Source organism: Gastrolobium bilobum, unplaced genomic scaffold (genome assembly GCF_033153095.1).
Source record: "Gastrolobium bilobum isolate Gb01-03AN ecotype WA unplaced genomic scaffold, APGP_CSIRO_Gbil_v1 utg291250, whole genome shotgun sequence".
In the NCBI taxonomy this organism is placed as follows: Eukaryota; Viridiplantae; Streptophyta; class Magnoliopsida; order Fabales; family Fabaceae; genus Gastrolobium; species Gastrolobium bilobum.
In genome coordinates, this window is record NW_026898332.1 from 23,901 (window position 1) to 46,437 (window position 22,537).

The following is a 22,537-nucleotide window of genomic DNA, read 5'->3' on the forward strand; positions in this document are numbered from 1 at the left end:
TATGGTGCCACTGGGATTTGGTTGTAACCAGAATATCCATTCAAGAAATAATAATAAGTATGCCCTGCCAATCTTTCCAACATTTGGTCAACAAAAGGAAGTGGAAAGTGATCCTTCCTTGTGGCAGCATTCAACCTCCGGTAATCCACACACATTCTCCAACCAATAATAGTTCTGGTCGGAATAAGTTCATTTTTCTCATTGTGGACTACAGTGATACCTTCCTTTTTCGGAACAGTTCTTACTGGACTTACCCAAGCAGTATCCAAAATCGGGTAAATCATACCAGCATCTAGAAGTTTCATAACTTCTTTTCTCACCACCTCCTTCATTGTTGGATTAAGCCTCCTTTGAGGCTGCTTTACTGGTCTGACCTCATCCTCCATGAGGATTTTATGAGTACAAAATGAGGGATTTATACCCTTCAAATCAGAAATAGACCACCTTATGGCAGTCTTAAGGTTCTTCAACACTTCTATCAACCTTTTTTCTTGCTCAGAAGACAATCCTTTATTAATAATAACAGGGTAAGTCTCCTCATCACCCAAGAAGATATATTTAAGAGTTTCAGGAAGCTCCTTTAACTTCACTTTTGGGTCACCATCTTCTTTGTCATCATTTTTCTTCTCAAGAACCTCGAACGCCGCATTCTTTTCTTCCCTAAAAGGAACAACATCACGCTCTTCAAGTTCTTCATCAAGCTCTTGACTAAAGGATTTTTCTTCTTTCACCACTTGCTCTAGAACATCAAGTATAAAACAATCGCCTTTGTCAGAAGATTGTTTCATAGAGTCAAAGACATTGATGGTAATGGTCTCATCATTCATCCTTAACTCCAGCTTCCCGTTTTCAACATCAATCATGGTCCGAGCAGTAGCCAAGAAAGGTCTACCCAGCAAAAGAGGCATTTCAGTACCCTCTTCCATGTCCAATACCACAAAATCTGCTGGAAAGATGAACTTGTCTACTTTAACAAGAACATCCTCAACAATACCACTTGGCCTCCTCAAAGATCTATCAGCAAGTTGAAGCCAGACCATAGTGGGTTTCAATTCAGAAATTCCCAGAGATTTACAAACAGACAAGGGCATCAGATTTATACTTGCCCCAAGATCACACAAGGCTCTGCCGACATCAGTATTACCAATAGCAATTGGAATGTTGAAGCTCCCTGGGTCACGAAGCTTTGGAGGAAACTTCTTATGTATTATGGCACTACACACCTCAGTGAGTGTTACCGTCTGACAGTCCTGCAACTTGTGTTTTCTTGATAAGAGATCCTTCATAAATTTGGCATAATTAGGCATATTAGCCAAGGCTTCAGCAAATGGAATATTAATGTGAAACTTCTTGAATATATCAAGGAATCTGACATATTGTTGCTTCTGGGCATCCTGCTTGAATCTATCAGGATAGGGTGCCATAGCTCTCATGTACTCAGGACTCAATTCATGCTTCTTTTCAGCAATCACATTCTTTACTTTTTCAATTTCCTTTTCAGCAGGCTTCACTACTGCAGCAGGTTTTTCACTTTCTTTTTCAGACTCACCCGCCTCATCAAGTTTCTTCTCTACTTCAGGAGATTGAAGTACTTTGCCACTTCTAGTTGTAATGGCCAAACAATCCTCCTTCAGATTAGTAACCGTGTTACTAGGAAAAGTACCTGGAGTTCTATCAGCAATTTGCTTAGCCAGTTGGCCAATTTGATTCTCTAAATTCCTGATAGAGGCATTTGTGTTTTTGTTATTGGCTCTAGTCTCTTCCATGAAAGCATTTGAGTGTTGAGCCATTTGTCCTACTAACTTCTCGAAAGCATTTGAGTGTTTGATTTGAAATCAAGACCAGTTCCTTGCACCCTCCTCTGAAAATTACTTCCAGAAGGAAAATTCTGATTTCTTGGAATATTTTGTGGCAGAGGTCTCTGGTCATACCAAATGCCATTAACATGCATTTGTTGAGGAGGATCAGAAGACAGCAAGGAAGGACATTCATTAGACTCGTGATTGTCCTTGCAATATTCACACACAAATGCCACAGCTTTAGTCTGAACATTAGAAAGTTGCATCTTATCAAGCCTCTCTGTCAGAGTTGCCATTTACTGAGATAATAATTTATTTTCAGCTAGCACCACATCATTACCTTCCAGCTAAAGGAAACCTCTCTTAGGTTTAGATGACAACCCTTCATTTTCATTGGCAGCCATTCTCTCAATCGATTCAAGAGTCTCATTTTCCCTCAAAGATTTAATCGTGCCACCTGTTGCACCATTCAGCACCATCCGAACCTCAGGTTTACAACCGTTGAAGAAAATTCTTACTTGGTTGCCAGCAGTCAAGTTATAATGAGGACACCTCCTCATTAAATCCTTAAATCTGTTCCATGCTGCACACATAGTTTCACCCTCTGATTGAGTGAAATTGGTGATATCATTCACCATCTGATTGTATCTCTCCATCGAGAAGAACTCAGCAAAGAACTTCTGAGATAAATCATCCCATGTAAGAATGCTTCTTGCAGGCTGCCTTTCCAACCAAATAAGAGCCTTTCCCTTAACAACAAAGGGGAACAACCTCAACTGGATTGCATCATTGGACACTTGAGGGTGTTTGGTTGAATCACAGATCATCAGGAATCTGTCTATGAACCTGTGAGGATCTTTATTCTACTCCCTTCCAAACTGAGCTCTCTCCACCAATTGAATATTAGAAGACTTGAGCTCCCAAGTGTTGTTAGCAATAGTAGGCTGAACAATGCTCGAGTTGGGCCTGTTAAATCATGGAATAAGGATTGTATCCATGAATGGATTGTCTGCCATGATTTGTGGTTCTTCAGGAAGAGTCTCTAACTCGTTGAATGCAAGCTTCTTCCGAGCGAGTTTTCTGTTTCTCTTTTTAGTCTTTGTAATCTCCGAATCAAATGGGAATTCTGCAGTTTTGCCTCGCATACAACTCAGAAAGGAGATTAGTAGCACTTTTCAAATAAAAATAAAAATAAATAAAATAAAAGTATTCACAAAATCCAATCTTAAAAATCAAGATTATATGATATCAGAAACGCCAATCCCCGGCAACGGTGCCAAAAACTTGATGCTCACCAGCAAGTATACCGATCGCACAAGTAGTATAATGAGAAGAAAGTATCGTCTCCACAGGGATTGTGATCGAATATCAAATAATTATCCTTTTAAGATGGAAGGAATTTGAATAGGTGTGTGAAAATTGTTGTTGATTTGAGTAAAAATAAGACTAAAAGTAAGAACGTATTTTTGGAATTTTTGTGATGAATAATAAAAATAAAAATAAGGATTGATTTGTAAAAGTATGAGAAAACATTGTAGCTAGAGTGCACTCACCAAATGATTCTCGCTTCTTTCTCTGGATTGATTTACAATACTCATTTATATAATTACTCAGATAAATTATTATCTAAAAATATTCAGTAGTTAACCCTCAATTCCTTGCAGGATTAACCCTTTAACCCCAATTCCTTGCAGGATTAACCCTTTAACCCCAATTCCTTGCAATGTTCCTCATGACATTAAGCAATGAACCCAATAATTTAAGCATCTACAATAAAATATACATCTATTCCTAGCATGCATATAAATTGTTATCCTATCCCCTTTCCAAATCAAAACCCCAATATTCCTATCTAGGGTTCTAACCCTCAAATTAACATCAACTATTAGATTGATCAGATCTAACAAAGAAGACAAAAATTACGCATAGGGTAGAGAAAAAGATAATTATATAAACGAATAATTATAAACCAATCTGTTGTAACAAGGGTTCACATAGGGTTTGTGACCCTAACTACAATAAAAAGAAACTAGCCAACCATTATCATGACTGACCTATCAATATTCAACATGAACTGAAAATTGGAAAAGAGGAGAACAAGATGAACAAGATCTTCGCAAGACTCTATCTCTGAGCACGACCGCCGTCTCTGAAGAATTAGCATTCTCTTTTTCTGTGTAAAGTCTCCTTTTTATATGCCCTCTTTCCTTCTTCCAAGTTTGCCCTTTTTAAAACACGGTACTTTTGTCTCGCAAACTGGCGCGGATCCGCACCGCTGTGGCGCTGGACCGCGCCAACTCTTTGGAATTTTGGCCCTGCATGGTGGCGCAAACTTGCGCCAGTGTGGCACTAAGTTGCGCCAATTCTCTGGAATTTGGCCCAGCAATTTTTATGCAGCATTGAATTTTCAACCGAGTGGAATCAGATCACCAAACTTTTCATATTTTTCATATTTTTCTTCTTCTTCTACCTATATAAACACAACCAAAAGGTGAGAAATATCATTGACATGGAAAAGTCAATATAGTAAGCAAATATGTATATAAACTGCTCTTTTATGACTTAATCCTTATCAATTTCAGCTTAGAAAACTACATTTGCCAGATGACGGTATGAACCCACTTTTACTTGTAGCCTTATAGGAGAACTTACTGATCTTCTGGCATGAACACCACTGTCAGGTTTCTATAGTTGGCCTAAATAGCACCTACTATTTAAATCCATTGGATACCTAATGCCATGTCTAAACCATTAATCTCTAGGATGTAGAAATCCACCATAAAGTTGCAGATTTGTATGTTGATCTTTAGGTTTTTGCCCTTTGAGTCAGACCTGATGAAAACTGCCCACAAAAATCTTGAATGGTTTAGTGGGTTCAAATTTCAGTGCTGATCACCTAGCCACAGTGGCCTTGATGAAATTGTGTATGCTTTGATCAATGAAAATGTGAGTGGATTTTTTCTTGTATTCCTTATTTTAAAAGTACTTTTATAAAAGCTACAGCTATTTAGTTTTTTAGAAAAATATTTGATTTTTGAAAAAAAAAATTGGCTTTTGACTTCTGCTTTTTTGAGAAGCTAAAATTTTTAGCTTTCGAAAAAAGTAAGTTTTTGACTTTTTTTATGACTTCTGCTTTTTTTAAAAGCAAGCATACAAACGGGCTCTTAAATGTACAATACATGCTGCTTTTTTTATAATTGTGTTGTTGAGACAGTTATAACAGTTGCCACCATATTCTTGCCAGCTCATCTTGTTGCAACTGATTTAACTCCGTAATTGCAATAGTCATGTGCCAGGGATGGTGCACTTCTCATTCTTTTCCCTTGTATGGTGCACTTCTCACTCAGAAAATTAAAAATGAAAAAGTTTGTATATAGTATTTATGGACTGATTCAGTAGTGGCCTGATTTACTATTTTTCTTTTTTTAAAAATCAGTTTATCATTTTGTCCCTTTTTTGTAAATTACATATTAATATGTATTTTTTCTTAAATTATATATTAATCCGTCAATGTTTGAAGGATGCTATTTGACTTATTTTTCTATTATTTTTTTTGATAAATACTTATTTATTTATTTTTCTATTTACTTGGTAAGTGTTGGCCAGATATTGGTTAAACATAGATAGATTGTTGTATAGTTTAATAGTTTAAGAAAAGAGATAAATTGATATATAATTTGAGTTTGAAAATAGAGCAAAAGGATAATTTTATTTTATTTTTTTCAAAATAAGGGTAAAATGATGAATCAGTCATTTCTGATTATTCTTGAAAAATATTAGTGGTTTTGATTCATGAGCTTGAGAAACATTTCCCAGACGTTGTCCATTCAGAATATAAGTTGGCTACTGCTTTGGGAGAAGTACCTTTCGTTTTAGTAGTATCACTAGGATGAAGAGCAATAAAGCAGGACTTGAATGCGTTTGTTTGAGCTTAATTTGGAAGTCTCCTGGATGGTTCTAACCGGTTGGTCTATTAATACAAGTTCAATTCCTCTCCATTTATTCATGTCAGCCCTATTGATCAGAGCTTACCAATCTTCTCCCTTTTTGGTCCCCATGCGACACATTCTCCAACGTAAGACACCAAAATGCCCTATGTTGGGATGCTACCTTCTTTTGGTAGCTCTTTCAGATCTCCTAAATAGATGTTTTTACTTCACAGTTACAGCAGCAGTGATTATCATCAGGATAGCAGAAATCGCGAAGGGTGCTGCAGCAGCAATGCCAGATGCCCTTAACACTTTCCAAGGAGAGTTGACCTAGCTCGTCCTTCCATACGAGCAAGGCATTCCTTTCCCTTATAAATATCCCCTCTATCACCAAGAAGGATATCTAATCTCTATGTATCATTATCCTGCCAATTTCATGAGCCCACTCTGCAACTCAACACCCCACCCCCCGCAAGGTATTCCCTTCCCCTATAAATATCCCCTCCATCACCAAGAAGGGACATCTAATCTCTATGTATCATTATCCTGCCAATTTTATGAGCTCACTCCGCAACTCAACACCACCACCCCTCCTCCCCTCCCACACACACACACACACACACTTACACTTATACTAGTGAACACCATTTCTGGGACGTTATTGTCTACCTTGGTCTCTATCTTTGCTGGCAACGATATCCCTATAGTAAGGTGAAAATAAGGTGAAAATCATAAGGTATTTTAGATTAGTGTAGTTCGTTTATGTAATTTAGTTGCATCTTATAATGATCTCATGAAGTTAAGTGGTGATAAACACTGATGATCTCATGATCTCATCTCAACGGTCTAGAGCTAGAAGCTTAGAAGTATATAATATTTGCTATCATTGAAAACCAATTTATTTTTTGAAGCTCATAAATAGTTTTCTTATGTGAATTTTTATTAATACAAGTAATGGTTTTATATTTTTATTATGTGAACAGTAAAACCAGTTCAGTTTAAAGCCTTTCATGCAATTGGAATCTTTGGGCATTTGCAGTAGACACAAAAATATAATGGGGTCCACTATACTTTTTATAAAATGAAATAAAAAAATCAAAAATTTGTTTGAGCCAGTGGCATGAGAGGAGAGGATTTTCCCCTTGAGATATCAAACGAACCGCATAGAAGTGAGTTATTATTTCCTACTCTTGTGGATGTTATTTACTTTCTGCTTTACCCAATGCTTCATGTAGGTTTCTGCGACGATTAAGATAATAAAACCGCAAGATCCTTCCTCCAATTTATTTTGAAGTACGACAAAACCAGTTACTAAGAAAATAAGTAAATGTAAGTAAATTTGTAAATTAAATAAATAACTAAATAAATAATAAATAAAATAATAAATTGATAAATAAAAAAATTATTTATCCTTTTAAAAGATGATCATTTTAGTTAAAATTAATTTTTTTATTTAAAATTTAAATTAAAAAAACCCACTTGAACACTTTCTTCTCTCATAATTTTCATTATATATCTCTTTTTCGCAGTTAAAATGACACAATTCTATATTCTTTAAGAGAATAAACACTAAACCTATAAATAAATAGCTAAAATAAATAAATAAATACCTATATAAATAAATAAATAACCAAATTAAAATAAATACTAAATAAGTTAAACAAACAAATAAAAAATAAGCAAACAAATGAGTAAATAAAAAGATTACCAAAAAAAAATTAGTAAATAAAAAATTTAAACAATAAAAAATATAAAAATAAATAAATACGAGAGTATGCATATACGAAATAAGTAAATAAATTAAAAATATATATAAGAAAAAATGAATTGATATGAATTATAAAGTAAATATGCAAATAAATAAAAATATAAATAAATAACTAATAAAATAAATAAATAAATAAAACTAAGTGAGTTAAATACAAAAATAATTAAGTGAATAAGTAAGTAAATAAATAGGTAATGTGTAAATAAATAAATAAATAAATAAAAATTATATAAACAAATAAATAAATAAATAAATCTATCAAGTAATAAATAAATGAATACATAGATAAATAAATAGATTAATAGATTAAAATATGTAAATAAATAAATAAAAACTAAAGAAATAAATAAGTAGGAAAATAAATTAATAAATAAAAATCAGGTCTCGTCAACTAAGACATTCTCCCCAAAAGGGGCCTGAGTTTCCTCATGTAGGTTGCAGCATAGTCTTCCTCTTCCACCGCAAGAAAGCAGTCTTCTTTCACCGTGAAGAATTTTGATTATCTTTTTTTTTTTTTTTTGTAAATAAATTTTGATTATCTTGGTGTCAATTACCTTACGCTATTGATTAACCGATCATGCATGTGGGAAACTACTAAAACACCCAGAACTGCAAATACCCGATCCAAGTGCAAAATCAGGACAGCATTATGCACATGCAATATTCATACACAAAGTTAAAACTACACAGAAATATTTGCTGGGTACTCTTGTGGATGTTTTTTTACAGTCTCCTTCAACCATTGCTCCTGTTCACGGAGGTTTGACGGAGGGACATCATAAACATCACTAAATATGTCTGCAAGCGGAGGTTTTTCTACACTCTCTGCGACTTGAATTACATGCAGAAGCTGTAGCAGGAAAATTCTGAGTTAGAACAACACTATTGAATAGTATTTTTATCACCATGATTATGATCATAAAACCCCAAGATTCTTGCTCCAATTTATTTTGAAGTTACAATAAACCAAGTTATCAGATACCCCTTAGTTGTGGCATTTGTAATTTAGTCAAGGAAGAACGTTTTTCAAGAGTAGTCTATATCAAATTCAAAGAATATACTTCCATACAACCAGCGTTCATGATTTTGATAATAAAACTGGAAGGTCCTAGGTACAATTTATTTTGAAGTTCCAAAATGTACCAAGCTAACCAATGCCCCATATTTGTCGCACATGTAATCAGTCGAGGAATAGTGAAATGATACATGCTAACCTAGGGGTGTCAATTCATTTCGTCACGACATGAATTTGACTTATTTGTGTCAAAACCTTCAACACGAGCACGACACGTAAATTTTGCGGGTTGACAAGACATGACATAAATAGCATGCAAATAATGGGTAAAACAGTAATTGACAAAAAATGGTCGAATTTACAAAAAATATGGGTTGAATTTGTTTTGACACCGACATGATACGAATTTTTTGCGGGTCATTTTTCCAACATGAACACAAAACGAATTTTTTTTGCAGGTCAACCCAATCACGAATTTTCATGTCGTGTCGCGGGTCGATCCGCATGTCATAAGACTCATAACCTGTTTTGAGAACCCTAAACCTGAAGGAGAATTAAGTAAGCATCATGAGAAGTTAGTGAAGAACCCTATCTTTTAATAGCTCAACAGTTAATTGCACATTAATAAAGCTGTTAATAATTGCTAAGGAGATTGATTTCATCATAACATCATTTCCCTTAAATTTCCTTGAGGATTTTCTCTTCCCCCACATTTTTTAACTAGCACAGGCAGTCAACGTAGGAAGTTGCTCAAGTTTGGCATAGGAAATTGTTATGCTACTTGATATAGTAGTATACTTGAAAAGGGTAATCAGAAAAATATTATTAATTGTGTAATTAATATGTACAAAGAGGTCTCTATTTATAGAGAAAGAAAAACCCTAATACTTGACCTAATGGGCTTGGCCCAATACAACAAATAATAATAGTTAAATAACCAATATTTACAACACTCCTCCTCAAGCTGAGGAATAGATATTTATCATTCTCAGCTTGCTAGTAAGTTCTTGAAATCTGTCTGAAGGAAGTCCCTTTGTTAATAGATCAGCCAATTGACGCCCAGTGGGAATGTATGGAGTGGAGCCCACTATCAAGTTTCTCTTTGATGAAATGACGGTCAACATCAATATGTTTAGTCCGATCATGTTGAACTGGATTATGAGCTATACAAATAGCGGACTTATTATCACATAGCAGCTTCATAAGTCCCTCATATTTAATTTTGAGATCATCAAGTACAATTTTCAGCCACAATAACTCACAAATGCCTTGAGCCATAGCTCGAAATTCAGCTTCTGCACTTGATCTGGCGACCACATCTTGTTTCTTACTTCTCCATGTCACCAAGTTACCGCAAAGAAACATGCAGTAACCAGTGGTAGAACGACGGTCAGTCACGGATCCAGCATAATCAGCATCAGTGTAAACTTCTAAAGAGAGATTGCCATCACGTCGGAATAACAAGCCTTTACCAGGAGTAGCTTTAAGATACTGAAGAATTCTCTCTACTGCCTGCATGTGTTTCTCCTTTGGATCGTGCATAAACTGACTGACAACACTAACAACATAAGCTAGGTCTGGTCTAGTATGAGCCAGATATATCAATTTCCCAACTAGCCGTTGATATTGTCCTTTATCAACTGGAGGACTATCCTCTTCATAGCCTATCTTGTGGTTCTGCTTAATAGGAGTATTAGAGGGTTTACACCCGAGCTTTCCTGCTTTTTTGAGAAGATCAAGAACATATTTCCTCTGGCTAATAAAAATTCCTTTCCTTGAATGAGTTACTTCTATCCCTAGGAAATATCTCAGTTTCCCAAGGTCTTTGACTTCAAACTCAGAGGCAAGCCGTGTTTGCAGAATCTGTTTCTCCACAAAATCATCACCTGTGATAATAATATCATCAACATATACAAGGAGCACAGTAAGCTTACCATTACGGGAGTGCTTGAAGAAAAGAGTGTGATCTCCTTGACTCTGTCTGTATCCTAAGGTCATCATAACCTTAGTAAACCTTCCAAACCAGGCACGTGGTGACTGCTTCAATCCATATAAGGCCTTTTTCAATCTACAAACTTTATTTTCTCCCTTCACAGAATAAAAACCAGGCGGGATTTCCATGTAGACTTCTTCTTCTAACTCACCATTGAGGAAAGCATTTTTCATATCAAATTGATTTATATCCCAATTGTAATGGGCAGCAAGGGATAACAAGACTCTCACCGTATTCATCTTTGCAACTGGAGCAAATGTTTATTCATAATCAATGCCATAGGTTTGAGTGTAACCTTTGGCAACTAACCGAGCCTTGTATCTCTCAAGAGTTCCATCAGAATTATATTTCAGGGCATAAACCCATCTGCATCCTACTGCTTTCTTTCCATTAGGTCTATCAATAACCTCCCATGTTTTATTTTTCTCCAACGCATTCATTTCCTCTTGCATGGCTTGAGCCCAATTCCCATCTTTCAAGGCTTCATGTATTGATTTTGGGATTGCAATAGAGTCTAGTGCTGAAACAAAGCTTTTGTGCTGCACAGAAAGATTAGCAGAGGAAACAAAATGGGAGATAGGGTATTGAGTACAAGAGGGACAGGAAGAACAAGATTTCTTGGGACAAGATCTTTTTCCTTTTCTAAGAGCAATGGGTAAATCATCAGAATCAGTAGTAATAGGTAAGTCATCAGAAGTATTAACATCATGATCAGAAATATGAGATTCAGGACTTACCAGTGGTTCAGACGATTGAGGTTGCTGCTGAGGCAATGTGGGTTGTTTTCTTCTTTGATATACCAACTCAGGTGTCATTATCTTCCGTATCTCTGGTGTACTTGATGTATCAGTCACAGGAGGATCAGTTACAGGAGGATCACTCACAAGAGGATCAGACACAAGAGGAACAGGAACAAGAGGAAGATACACTGACACAGGTAAAGGAGTAGACACTGAAGATTCAAACTCAAAAAAGGGAGGTGATGAGTTTTCTGGTGAAGGATTCTCCCCCTGAAGATGAGGACCTTGGAAAAAGGACTCAGATTCCTGAAATGTAACATCCATAGAAACAAAAAATTTCCTACTACCAGGGTGATAACACTTGTAGCTCTTCTTATCAGGAACATAACCAAGAAAAACACATTTAATAGCCCTAGGGTCCAACTTACTGTGATGATGTTTATGAACATGAACAAAAGCAACACATCCAAACACTCGTGGAGGAAGACTCATAGTTGGAATAGAAGGGAAAAAAGAAGTCATAGAGTGAATAGGACTTACATGGTCAAGTACCCGAGTAGGTAAACGGTTGATCAAGAATGCTGCAGTAAGAATAGCATCTCCCCAATAATATTTGGGTACATGTGTCTGAAACATTAATGCACGAGCCACTTCAAGAAGGTGACGATTTTTCTTTCAGCAACCCCATTCTGTTGGGGGGTGTCAACACAAGTAAGTTCATGAATCACACTGTTATTTCGTATAAATTGAGAAAAACTATCATTATCTGTTCTTAGTCTCTTGATTTTTTTACCAAATTGGGTCTCAACCATTTTATAAAATTGAAAGAACAGTTGTGGTACCTCAGACTTTTCACGCATTAAGTAAACCCAAGTTACACGAGTGCAATCATCAATAAAAGAAACAAACCATCTATTTCCAGAAGCATGAGGGACTTTAGAAGGACCCCAAACATCAGAATGAATAAGATCAAAGGGTGCAACACTCTTAGTAATACTAGAAGGAAAAGACACGATGATGCTTAGCAAATTCACAAACATCACAATGAAAAGACTCAACAGGCTTAGACAAAAACAATGACGGAAATAAAGACTTGAGTAAACTAAATGGAGGATGTCCCAAACGCTAATGATGAAGCCAAATCAAAGAATCAGCAGTTGATTGACCATGAGACATCAAGATGTGATCTGTTACTTTAGTTGCGGGAGATTATGACACCAGATAGTACAGCCCACCTTTCTCTTTAGCATTACCAATCGTCTTCCCCGTGGCGAGATCCTGAAAAACACAATGGGTAGGGAATAAGGTTACAGTACAATTCAAATCGTTTGTAATTTTATGAATAGAAAGAAGATTTGTGGAGAGTTTAGGAACATGAAGAACATCTTTAAGATGTAAGGACTGTTGTAAGTTTATGTCACCAGAACCCGCAACTGATGTATGTGAGCCATCAGCTACGGCTATTGTATGAGTTCCAATGGTGGGATGATAAGAAGTAAAGGAGTCAGCACAACAAGCCATATGATCAGTAGCACCAGAATCAACAACCCAAGAATGTTTAAAATCATTACATGAAGAAAGGAAAGAATAAGGTTTGGAGCTCATACCAGTCATAGTCAAAGCACTAGTATCAGATGGCTTACTCAGAGAATCAAGGATGATTCGGAGCCGTTCCAACTCATCTTGACGAAATGCAGGTTGGGTCTCATTAGGTGCAGAAGTTAATTTAGTAAAATGCGGTTGACCACACATCCTAGCCATCTTTTCTAAGACAGTTTGCTTTCCATGGAGGCGCAAGCCTAGATCCTTGATATGACCTGTTCTTTTACAATAAGAACACCATCGATCATCTCTCTTAGGTCTAGAAAATGCACCATCAAAAAACTTTGTAAAGGAACTCCCTTGAGAAGAGGCCATACTGCACAAAAAATGGTCAAAGGATAACACCAAGAAGCCAAAAATCACAAAAAAATACCAAACGACGTCCGATCTGAGAGGAGAGCACAGATCCAGAAAGAGGATGAGGAGAAGATCAGAAAAATTTTTGGCCGGAGCTGGAAAAAGTGGCCCACGCGCCTCCACGCGCCGGTGGAGGTGTCTGCAAGTGGGCCTCACTCGCCGGGAGAGTAGCGGCGCGTGAGAGCGCGTGCGACGGCCGCCGGAGCTGAAATTTCTGCGGCGAGGTCGTCCGACGGTCGCGAACCTGTCTGTGGCCGGTCGGAGTTGAAAGGTCGCCGGAAAAGTGTCCAAAACGCAATGAACAGTAGCGGCCTTGTGTTGTTTTGGGAAGATCCGATCGTCAAACGATTATAACACGTCCGTAAGCTGATAGATCAGAGAAAAAAGGATTTGAAAACCGGTCCTCTTGGTCCAAAAGGTTCACCGGAAAAATTTTCCGGTGGCGGCTAATGGCGGCAAGAGGCTAAGAAAGAAGGTTTCTGTTTTAACGGAGGTAATTGCGAAAGCAGAACCCTCAGGATCGAGAGCTCTGATATCAACTTGAAAAGGGTAATCAGAAAAATATTATTAATTGTGTAAATAATATGTACAAAGAGGTCTCTATTTATAAAGAATGAAAAACCCTAATACTTGACCTAATGGGCTTGGCCCAATACAACAAATAATAATAATTAAATAACCAATATTTACAACAAGTATGATATCTAGTATCTACTAAGGGATTTTCAGAGATGGATATTTTACCTGTTGTCTCAAACTGTTCCTAAGACCTGATTCATTCATACCATTCCACCAACCTTTCCTTTCAATCCACTTTCTAAATCTTGCTACAGGATCACGTGCCAGTCTCCACCATTCAATCTCATTGGCTGGACGATACCTGGTAGAGTCATCGGACGTGGTGTGGTGTCCCACTCTATATGTAAGAGCCTGAAAAAAGGGAAAATCAGATACAACATTGGTCCCATTAACATGTCTCAGTATGAGACCTCACACTGCCACTTTTTCTTTTAAACATGCCCAAAGATTTGGCTGGAAAAGTTATCACTATACTTCTATTAGAACTGGTCTCTCTTCACTAATTGCCATTTGGCGAGCAGCTTGGACGGCACTATATATGGCCAGGGCATCATTGCCATCAACACGTATGCTACGGACTCCGTATGCCTGTCCTCTCACAACAACACCATCACCTATGCATAAACAGAAAACCCAGCACAATTTGCCTTTAGTCATTGCAAGAAGATGCTAAAAACCTGAAGAAAAAGAAGATATTGAAACAGAGGAAAAGGAAAATTACTTCGAAACTGATCTGAAGTAGGGGTGCTGATAGCCCATCCATTGTTCCGGCATATAAAAATAACTGGGGCCTCCATAACCGCTGAAAAATTTAAAGCGGCATGGAAATCTCCCTGTCATTACACAATGTATTAGAACATAAAAAGCCAAATAAATTCTCGTAACTTATTGAGGATCCTTGATATATATATATAGGCAGTACTACAAAAACCAGAAATAGATATTGAGATCTGAAAAGTTTAGCCTTAAGTGATACTGTATTGCCTAAATTCCTTTAAAAAATTTCAAGAACAAATTTTAAGTTCTAAATCCATGCAGTGTATAAATCCCATGAAAATTTCATTTTTAGTAAGGAAAGCAATGATCTGTTACTATGGCATTGTATACACTACCTCACTTGAGCCACCATCACCGAAGTAAGTGACAGCACATGCATCCTTTTTATCCATCTTTAGGGAATATGCAGCCCCAACTGCTTGGGGAATTTGCGTACTATCAAAGTAAAATTTGCATTTTGTAACTTTTATAGTTATGGTGAACAGAAGCAAAAAAATAAAAATAAAAATAAAAATTATACATCAAAGTCTTGTATATCAAAGCTTCCAATACTTACGCAACAGTTGATGCTACGGTAACATAATTGTGCTTGTTGGACCCATAATGGGCCGGCATCTGCCGTCCTTTCCCATAATCATATTTATTGGAAAAACATTGGTTTGCAAATTCTTGCAGAGAGAAACCACGCCATAACAAGACACCCTGTTCCCTATACTGCATACAATCAAATTTGCTGTTAGACCATTTCCAGGTTCCAACCTTAATCAAGCCCACTAATTAGCAAAATTATGGTAAATTAAGAGGATAAATCCCTGATAAGAATACATGATTCAAACTAAAGAAAATCTTTCATAGATCTCTGTATAAATTGCTCACATTTTAATGAAATGAAAATAAAAGTACAAAATATCATTTTCTTTGCTTCATGTGCTTGTAACCTGAGGGAAAATAATATCATCCATGGAAAGAGCTGCAGCTGATGCAACATTGATAGCCTCTTCTCCAATTGTTGTTACATAAAATGATATTCTACCTTGCCTTTGTGCTTCATAGAAGAGAGTGTCCATAGTTTGGAGTGTAACCATGTCAGTATACATCTCAACAGCAACTTCCTCACTGACCTAATATTATTGATATCCATCAGTTTCATTTCAATGTATTTTCCCTGAGAACATGCAAAAATAATGAAATGGTAGGCCAAGGATGTGAGAACCTGCACAAAATTACTGTCCAAAATTGGCTGCCCGTTGTCATCAAGGACACGGTAGCAGGGTATTCTCTCCTGAGGTGATTCAGATATAAACCTCATTTCTGGGATGAATTTCACTGCTCCTCCAGGAAAATCTAGGACCTGTCATGTGTCATCAGTAAGCAAACATTCATATAGCATAGAAGAACTAGGTATGATGTTCCCTTTAATTCAAGAAATGCGCTGCACTCTAATTACAGGAGGTAAGGTTGAAAAGCTAAAATGCCCTTAATCATATAATGCTGCTCTGTATAGATCCAATATCTTAATTATTATTTGAACAAAATTGTAGTCAAGCCCTCTCACACCAAATTGAAATTGTTCTAACTCTTCATTTTTCTTAAATATTGGATCCTCAAAGCTCAAACATACCTCCCAAATTAACATTATGAATAAATAAACCATGTTGCAATGCATTTAGAATCACCAAGGCTGAAACCATACCATCCCAATTTTAGATTATGAAAAAATAAGTCATAATGCAATTGCATTTAGGGTCATCAAGAGATTCAAGACACAAACATACCATCTTGATTTTGTATTAGGAATAAAGAATTCAAATTGCAGTTAAATTTAGGGTCATCAAGGCTCAAACATTCCATCCCAATTTTGCATTATGAATAAAGAATTCAAATTGCAGTTGCATTTAGGGTATCAAAACCCAATGTCACATTAAAGGTTATAATTTCACATTGAAATTGCATTTAGGACCATAGAGCTTCAAGCAGGCATCCAGATATTACATTATGAGTTCATACTGTAGTTTCCTTTAAGGTCATCAAGACATCCCATCCCAATTTAAAATCATGAATAAAGAATTCATCTTGCGCTCAGATTTACAGTCATCAAGTATAACATACCATCCTGAATTTATAGTATGCATAAATAATCCATACAGCAGTCTAATTTATGGTCATCAAGCCTGAAACATCCCATTCCAATTCTGCATTATGAATATAAATTCGCAGTAAAATTGCATTTAAGGCCATCAAGGATATTACCATGCAGGTACTACATTATGAGTTCATACTGTGGTTTCCTTTAGGGTCATCAAGACATCCCCCCTCATAGATTAAAAGAATTCATCTTGCAATTGGATTTAGGGTTAATAAGGCTCAAACATTCCATCTCATTTTCAAATTATGAATAAAGAATTCATCTCACACTTGCATCCTATTAAATCTTGATTCAAGACTGGACGTTCTTAAATAAAGATGTTCCCACCAGTCAATAAAGATCAAGCGGGAGACTTTGCTAGAATGGAAATTCCAAAATCGTAGTTTAAGGAAATCGCATTACAGTCGTAAATGAAAATATTGCCTAGAAACATTGGTGCCAAACATGGCTTTAGGACAAAATGCAAATGCTCAACAAAGAACCAAGTCACTTAAATCAATTATAAAGATATTCATTAAAAAAAAAAAAAAAAAAAAACGTTTGGACCCCTCGGCCCAGGCCCTAGCTCAAGTCAATGACGCTTTTATTCGATAGGATATTAGAGATAATAAGCAGATAAAGTACGCGCAAATTATAATATCTTATCCTAATATTTGTCCTTTAAAATAATATAACTTGTGTCATCTTTTTTCTTTTTTCTTTTTTTCTTTTTTTTTTTTGATGAAGAACTTGTGTCATCTTATTCTCACAAAGAGTTCCATTACCTCTCCTTTATTTATCTCTTTTTTTCACTTAAAATATTTTAATTTATATCTTTTAAAATGACACATATTTTTTTAGTTAAATTAACTTATTATTAAAATGACACATATTTACCTCTCCATTGTGTTTTGCTTTCCTACAAAATTGGCACAATTTTTTTGAGAAATTATTAACTTAAATGTTCACCGATTTATTTATTTATGATAGGTATGTCTCCGCATGTGAAGCAGCTTGGAGAATATTTGGATTTGACATTCATTCGAGATATCCCCTGTTCAGAGATTGCCATTTCACTTGCCTGATGAAAAGAACGTTATTTTCAGTGATAATGATTCGTTGTATGATGTAAAGACAAGGGCGGAGTCTAGACTGTCAATTTTTGAGTCTTGGATGGATGCAAATAAAAAATATCCAGAAGGTAGGCATCTAACTTACGGAGAGTACCCGACTGAATTTGTTTTCAAAGAAAAAACGCATGAATGGAATCCGAGAAAAAAAGGATTTTCCATTGGAAGGATAAATCGTTTTTCTGCCAATAATGGAGAAGATTCATATCTTCGCACCTTGCTTAATTTTCAAAGAGGTTGCACCAGTTATGAAGATCTTAGAACGATCAATGGCGTGGTTTTTCCTACATTTAAGGATGCGTGCTATTCTTTAGGACTTCTGGATGATGACAATGAGTACATTGATGCAATTAAGGAGGCAAGTTCTTGAGGATCTGCTGCTTATCTTAGATGTCTGTTTGCTCTGTTGTTATTTGCCAACTCAATGAACAGACCTGAAAAAGTTTGGGAAGAGTGTTGGAAATTTTTATCCGACGACGTTGTTTATCGGCATAGGAAAAGAATAGGACGTCAAGGTACGTGTTATAATAATATTTCATACAATTTTTTTTTTGTTTAACCGAAATCAGCATATGCTGCCTTAGTACTTATTAGCTTTTTTTGCCCGTATTCAACAAATGTTGCTTTAGTGCTTATTTTGTTTTTTTTTTTGCCCGCATTCAGCAAATGATGCTTTAGTACTTATTTCGCTCTCTTTTCTTTCTTTGATTACTTTATCTTTGTTAATTTTTTAATTTTTTTTCCTTTGAATTTTATGCTTTGTCAGATGCAATTCTTACAGAAGAGTCTATAAAAAACATAACTCTTGAAGAAATTGATAAGGTACTGCATAGCAATGGGAAATGTCTCTCTGATTATCCGTCAATGCCACGCATCAATAGTGAAACTTTGCTTGATATGCAAAATCGATTAGTGTTGGATGAATTAATGTATGACAGATTTGCTTTGGAAGAGGAGCATAAAAGACTAATTAATTCCCTCACTGACGAGCAGAAAGCTGTTTATGATAAAATTGTTTCAGCAGTTACGGCAGGTAATGGAGGGTTATTTTTCCTATACGGGTTCGGTGGTACAGGAAAAACATTTATTTGGAATACTCTTTCAGCATCTATTAGATCAAAAGCTGGAATCGTACTTAATGTTGCTTCTAGCGGAATTGCTTCCCTTCTGCTTCCTGGAGGACGAACAGCGCATTCTAGATTTCGTATTCCTATTCAAATCAATGAAGATTCAACGGTAATATAAGGCCGAAATCTACTATAGCTGAGTTGCTGTCAAAAACAAAGTTAATCATTTGGGATGAAGCTCCAATGGTACATAGATTTTGCTTTGAGGCTCTGGATAGGACACTGAGAGATGTTCTTAGAATTTCTGATACAAGCTGTGTTGATATGCCATTTGGTGGAAAAGTTGTTGTTCTAGGAGGTAACTTTCGGCAAATATTACCTGTCATTCCTCATGGCAGCAGACAAGATATAGTTCATGCAACCATCAATTCTTCTCATCTATGGTCCCATTGTCATTTATTAACTTTGACCAAGAACATGCGTCTTAATTCTGGAAGTAGCGCTCACAATTTAGAGGAAATAAAAGAATTTTCTGAGTGGCTACTTAAAGTTGGGGATGGTAATCTTGGAGATGATGTTGATGGAGAATCTATTATAACAATTCCAGATGAATTGTTGATTAGAGAATCGGAAGATCCGCTGTCGGATATGGTTAATTTTGTTTATCCGAATCTCTTGGATAATATTTTGGATCAGACCTTCTTTAAAGAACGTGTTATTCTAACTCCTAAATTGTCCGATGTTACTATGCTAAACGAACACCTAATGTCTATGATTCCTGGTGAAGAAAGGACTTTTTTGAGTTCGGATAAAATTCTTAAGCAAGGTGGGACTTCCTCTGTTGAGGATGATGAAATCACCCGTGAGATCTTAAATACATTATCATGCTCAGGGATTCCTGATAATAAATTAATCTTGAAAGTTAAAGTTCCAGTAATGCTATTAAGAAATATTGATCAGTCGAGAGGTTTATGCAATGGCACGAGATTGCTTATTACAAAATTAGGGAATCATGTTGTTGAGGCAATTGTACTTACAGGAAGCAATATAGGGGAAACTGTGTTAATCCCTAGAATGACGATGAGCCCATCGAGTCATACATTTCTTGTAAATTTCCAAAGAAGACAATTCCCCCTGATTGTATCGTTTGCCATGACTATCAACAAGAGTCAAGGACAATCACTTTCACATGTTGCAATTTATCTCCCTAAGCCTGTCTTCACTCATGGGCAATTATATGTGGCACTGTCTAGAGTAAAGAGTAAGCATGGATTGAAGATATTGATACTTGATGAAAATGGTTGCGTTACGAATAGTACCCTTAATATAGTTTACAAGGAAGTATTTCAAATACTGCTATAGTATATTGGGTTCTTTCTTCAAAGATATAACTTCGTTGTATGGTACAGGTAAAGACAAAAAAAAATGACTGTTTATTCGCGTCTCTTTTCCTTATCTATCTTCAAAGATATGACCTTTATTATCCTATTTTCTTTCCTATTTTTAATGTAACAATGAATGACTATTTTGTTATTTAAAAAAATGACTGTTTGGGACCTTTGAAATACTGACAAAATGAGTTCGGCCCGGAGGGCCGACCCACCACGCCAAACAAACCAATTTTTTTTCCCGTGCATCGGCACGGGTAATTCACTAGTTAGAGATAATAAGCAGATAAAGTACACGCAAATTATAATATCTTATCCTAATATTTGTCCTTTAAAATAATATAACTTGTGTCATCTTTTTCTTTTTTCTTTTTTCTTTTTTTTTTTTTTGATGAAGAACTTGTGTCATCTTATTCTCACAAAGAGTTCCATTACCTCTCCTTTATTTATCTCTTTTTTTCACTTAAAATATTTTAATTTATATCTTTTAAAATGACACATATTTTTTTAGTTAAATTAACTTATTTATTTATGTCAGCTTTTTAGTACTATTAATTTTCCATGTTTCACTCGCGTTAACTTAGTAAATAGTTTATCAAAAGAATCAAAACTGTGCTATATTTATTTTCTTAGCATTGCATGAGTAAAACTTTTTAGCATTGGAGGTTGCCACAAAACTCTTTCGCATCACATTTCATATGCATGTTTGAGCCTTATTAACCCTGCTTTTTAGTACTATTGATTTTCCATCTTTTTTTTTTTTAGTATCGTGATATACCATTCTTCCTATCAATTTAATTATTGTTGAATTTCATCAACCGATTATAATTTAATGAAAATTAATAATTAATTAATAAGTGTAACATAATAAATGTTAGTAATTTTTAATAAATTATAATTCGTTAAATTGACAAAAATTAATAAATTAGTTACAAGAGTGATAAACTTTTTTGGTTCGGTGGTAAGTGGATCGTACTTTTTTTTCTTCTAATTTTTTAGAAAAAACGAAAAACTACAAAAGAAAGAGAAATCCAGAAGCGTAGTCATAGATGAAAATCAAAGAATAGTTGAATGTAATCAAAGAGACACGCAACACTGCAGAAACTGAAAAAACATCAAAACTCAATAGTGAAAGAGTGAGAGTTTTACCTGATTCTGAATGGAATCGTCAACGGAATTCAAAGTGAAAGGATTCTGTGATGTAGTCGAGGTAAAGCGGCGTGAGGAGAGAAGGCTCAGTGTCGCATTACGATTATGATCGAGACTCTTGAAATTAGGGTCCGGTCGATTGGGGCAAAGAGGAGTGGTCCGAGAACTCCATGATCTTGGATGAAGTGAAGCCAAGAAGTTCATCCTTGATTTGAAATGGGTGAGGATGGTAATTGATTTCCTCATCATGCTAACGCGAAACTCACAAGGAAGAAACAGAGAGAAAACGAAAAAGGGATGACACAGAAAATAGTAGCGAATTTTAAAATTTGCATATAAGAACCATAGGAGAAGGACGACACTGCCACGTCAGACCCGCGTCAAGCCAAAGAAAATATTGTAGAAAACGTTGGTTGGGTGCGGATCCAGTAGTATCCGAATTGGGCCAATTCCTGCTCCTACTCCTACCCCAACCCCAATCCAAGTAGTTAGAAACTTGAAACTTGAATTTTCAAAACAAAAAAAAAGAGAAACTTGAAACTTGGAAGTGTGCATAGTTGTAATGTATATACATGTTTATTGAGCTGGGATTAATCAAATACTGTGCAAAATTGTTAACTTTTATTTAAGAGGGCAAAATTGACTTTACACAAAAAGTGACAGTAGCTATTATTAAGCAGGAATTTAATTGAAAGACTTTGTTCGCAATGTACGTACGTATGTATATGCTGTTCTTGTGAGATGAATCAATTGAGAAAAGAATCTCTTTGTAATGTATAGGCGATTCACATTTGTTATTAATTTTGATGTTTTCTATATGCTGGTATAGATCCATCAATTTTAGCATATAGATCCACATCAATTTTTACTCATGCAATGCTAAGAAAATAAATATATCGCAGTTTTAATTTTTTTTATAAACTATAGATAAACTTGATATTTCAACTGTATGTTTATCTCATTCATTGGTAGCCTTTAAATAGGCGAACATACAATAAATGGTAACAACGTAACAGACTAAAACAAATAAATACTCTATCTAAACAGTCCTACGGTTACAAAGAATTCAAACAATATACTGTTACATATAATCTCCAACACTCCCCCTCAAGTTGGAAT

At 35.7% G+C, this 22,537-nt stretch overlaps 1 protein-coding gene and 1 non-coding gene across 3 annotated transcripts; one reads left to right on the forward strand and one right to left on the reverse strand.

The window, feature by feature from the left end:
- Positions 1-2,333: 2,333 nt before the first annotated feature.
- On the forward strand, positions 2,334-2,439 carry LOC133314964 (small nucleolar RNA R71). The gene has a single exon (XR_009752027.1). It is a non-coding gene; the product is annotated as a small nucleolar RNA R71 (small nucleolar RNA).
- Positions 2,440-8,045: 5,606 nt separating this feature from the next.
- Positions 8,046-21,710, reverse strand: LOC133314963 (2-oxoisovalerate dehydrogenase subunit alpha 2, mitochondrial-like). Of its 2 annotated transcripts, none has more exons than XM_061516508.1 (9): positions 21,419-21,710; positions 15,773-15,910; positions 15,498-15,675; positions 15,116-15,273; positions 14,895-14,994; positions 14,504-14,615; positions 14,257-14,396; positions 13,948-14,133; positions 8,046-8,346 (listed from the first exon to the last, which is right to left on the reverse strand). In XM_061516508.1, exons 2-9 carry the CDS (start codon positions 15,811-15,813, stop codon positions 8,179-8,181), a joined length of 1,083 nt encoding a protein of 360 aa, XP_061372492.1. In that variant the 5' UTR covers positions 15,814-15,910; positions 21,419-21,710; the 3' UTR covers positions 8,046-8,178. The 2 variants fall into 2 exon arrangements, with proteins under 2 accessions (XP_061372492.1, XP_061372491.1); XM_061516507.1 differs by having other exon boundaries at positions 15,498-15,680.
- Between the last annotated feature and the right edge of the window lie 827 nt (positions 21,711-22,537).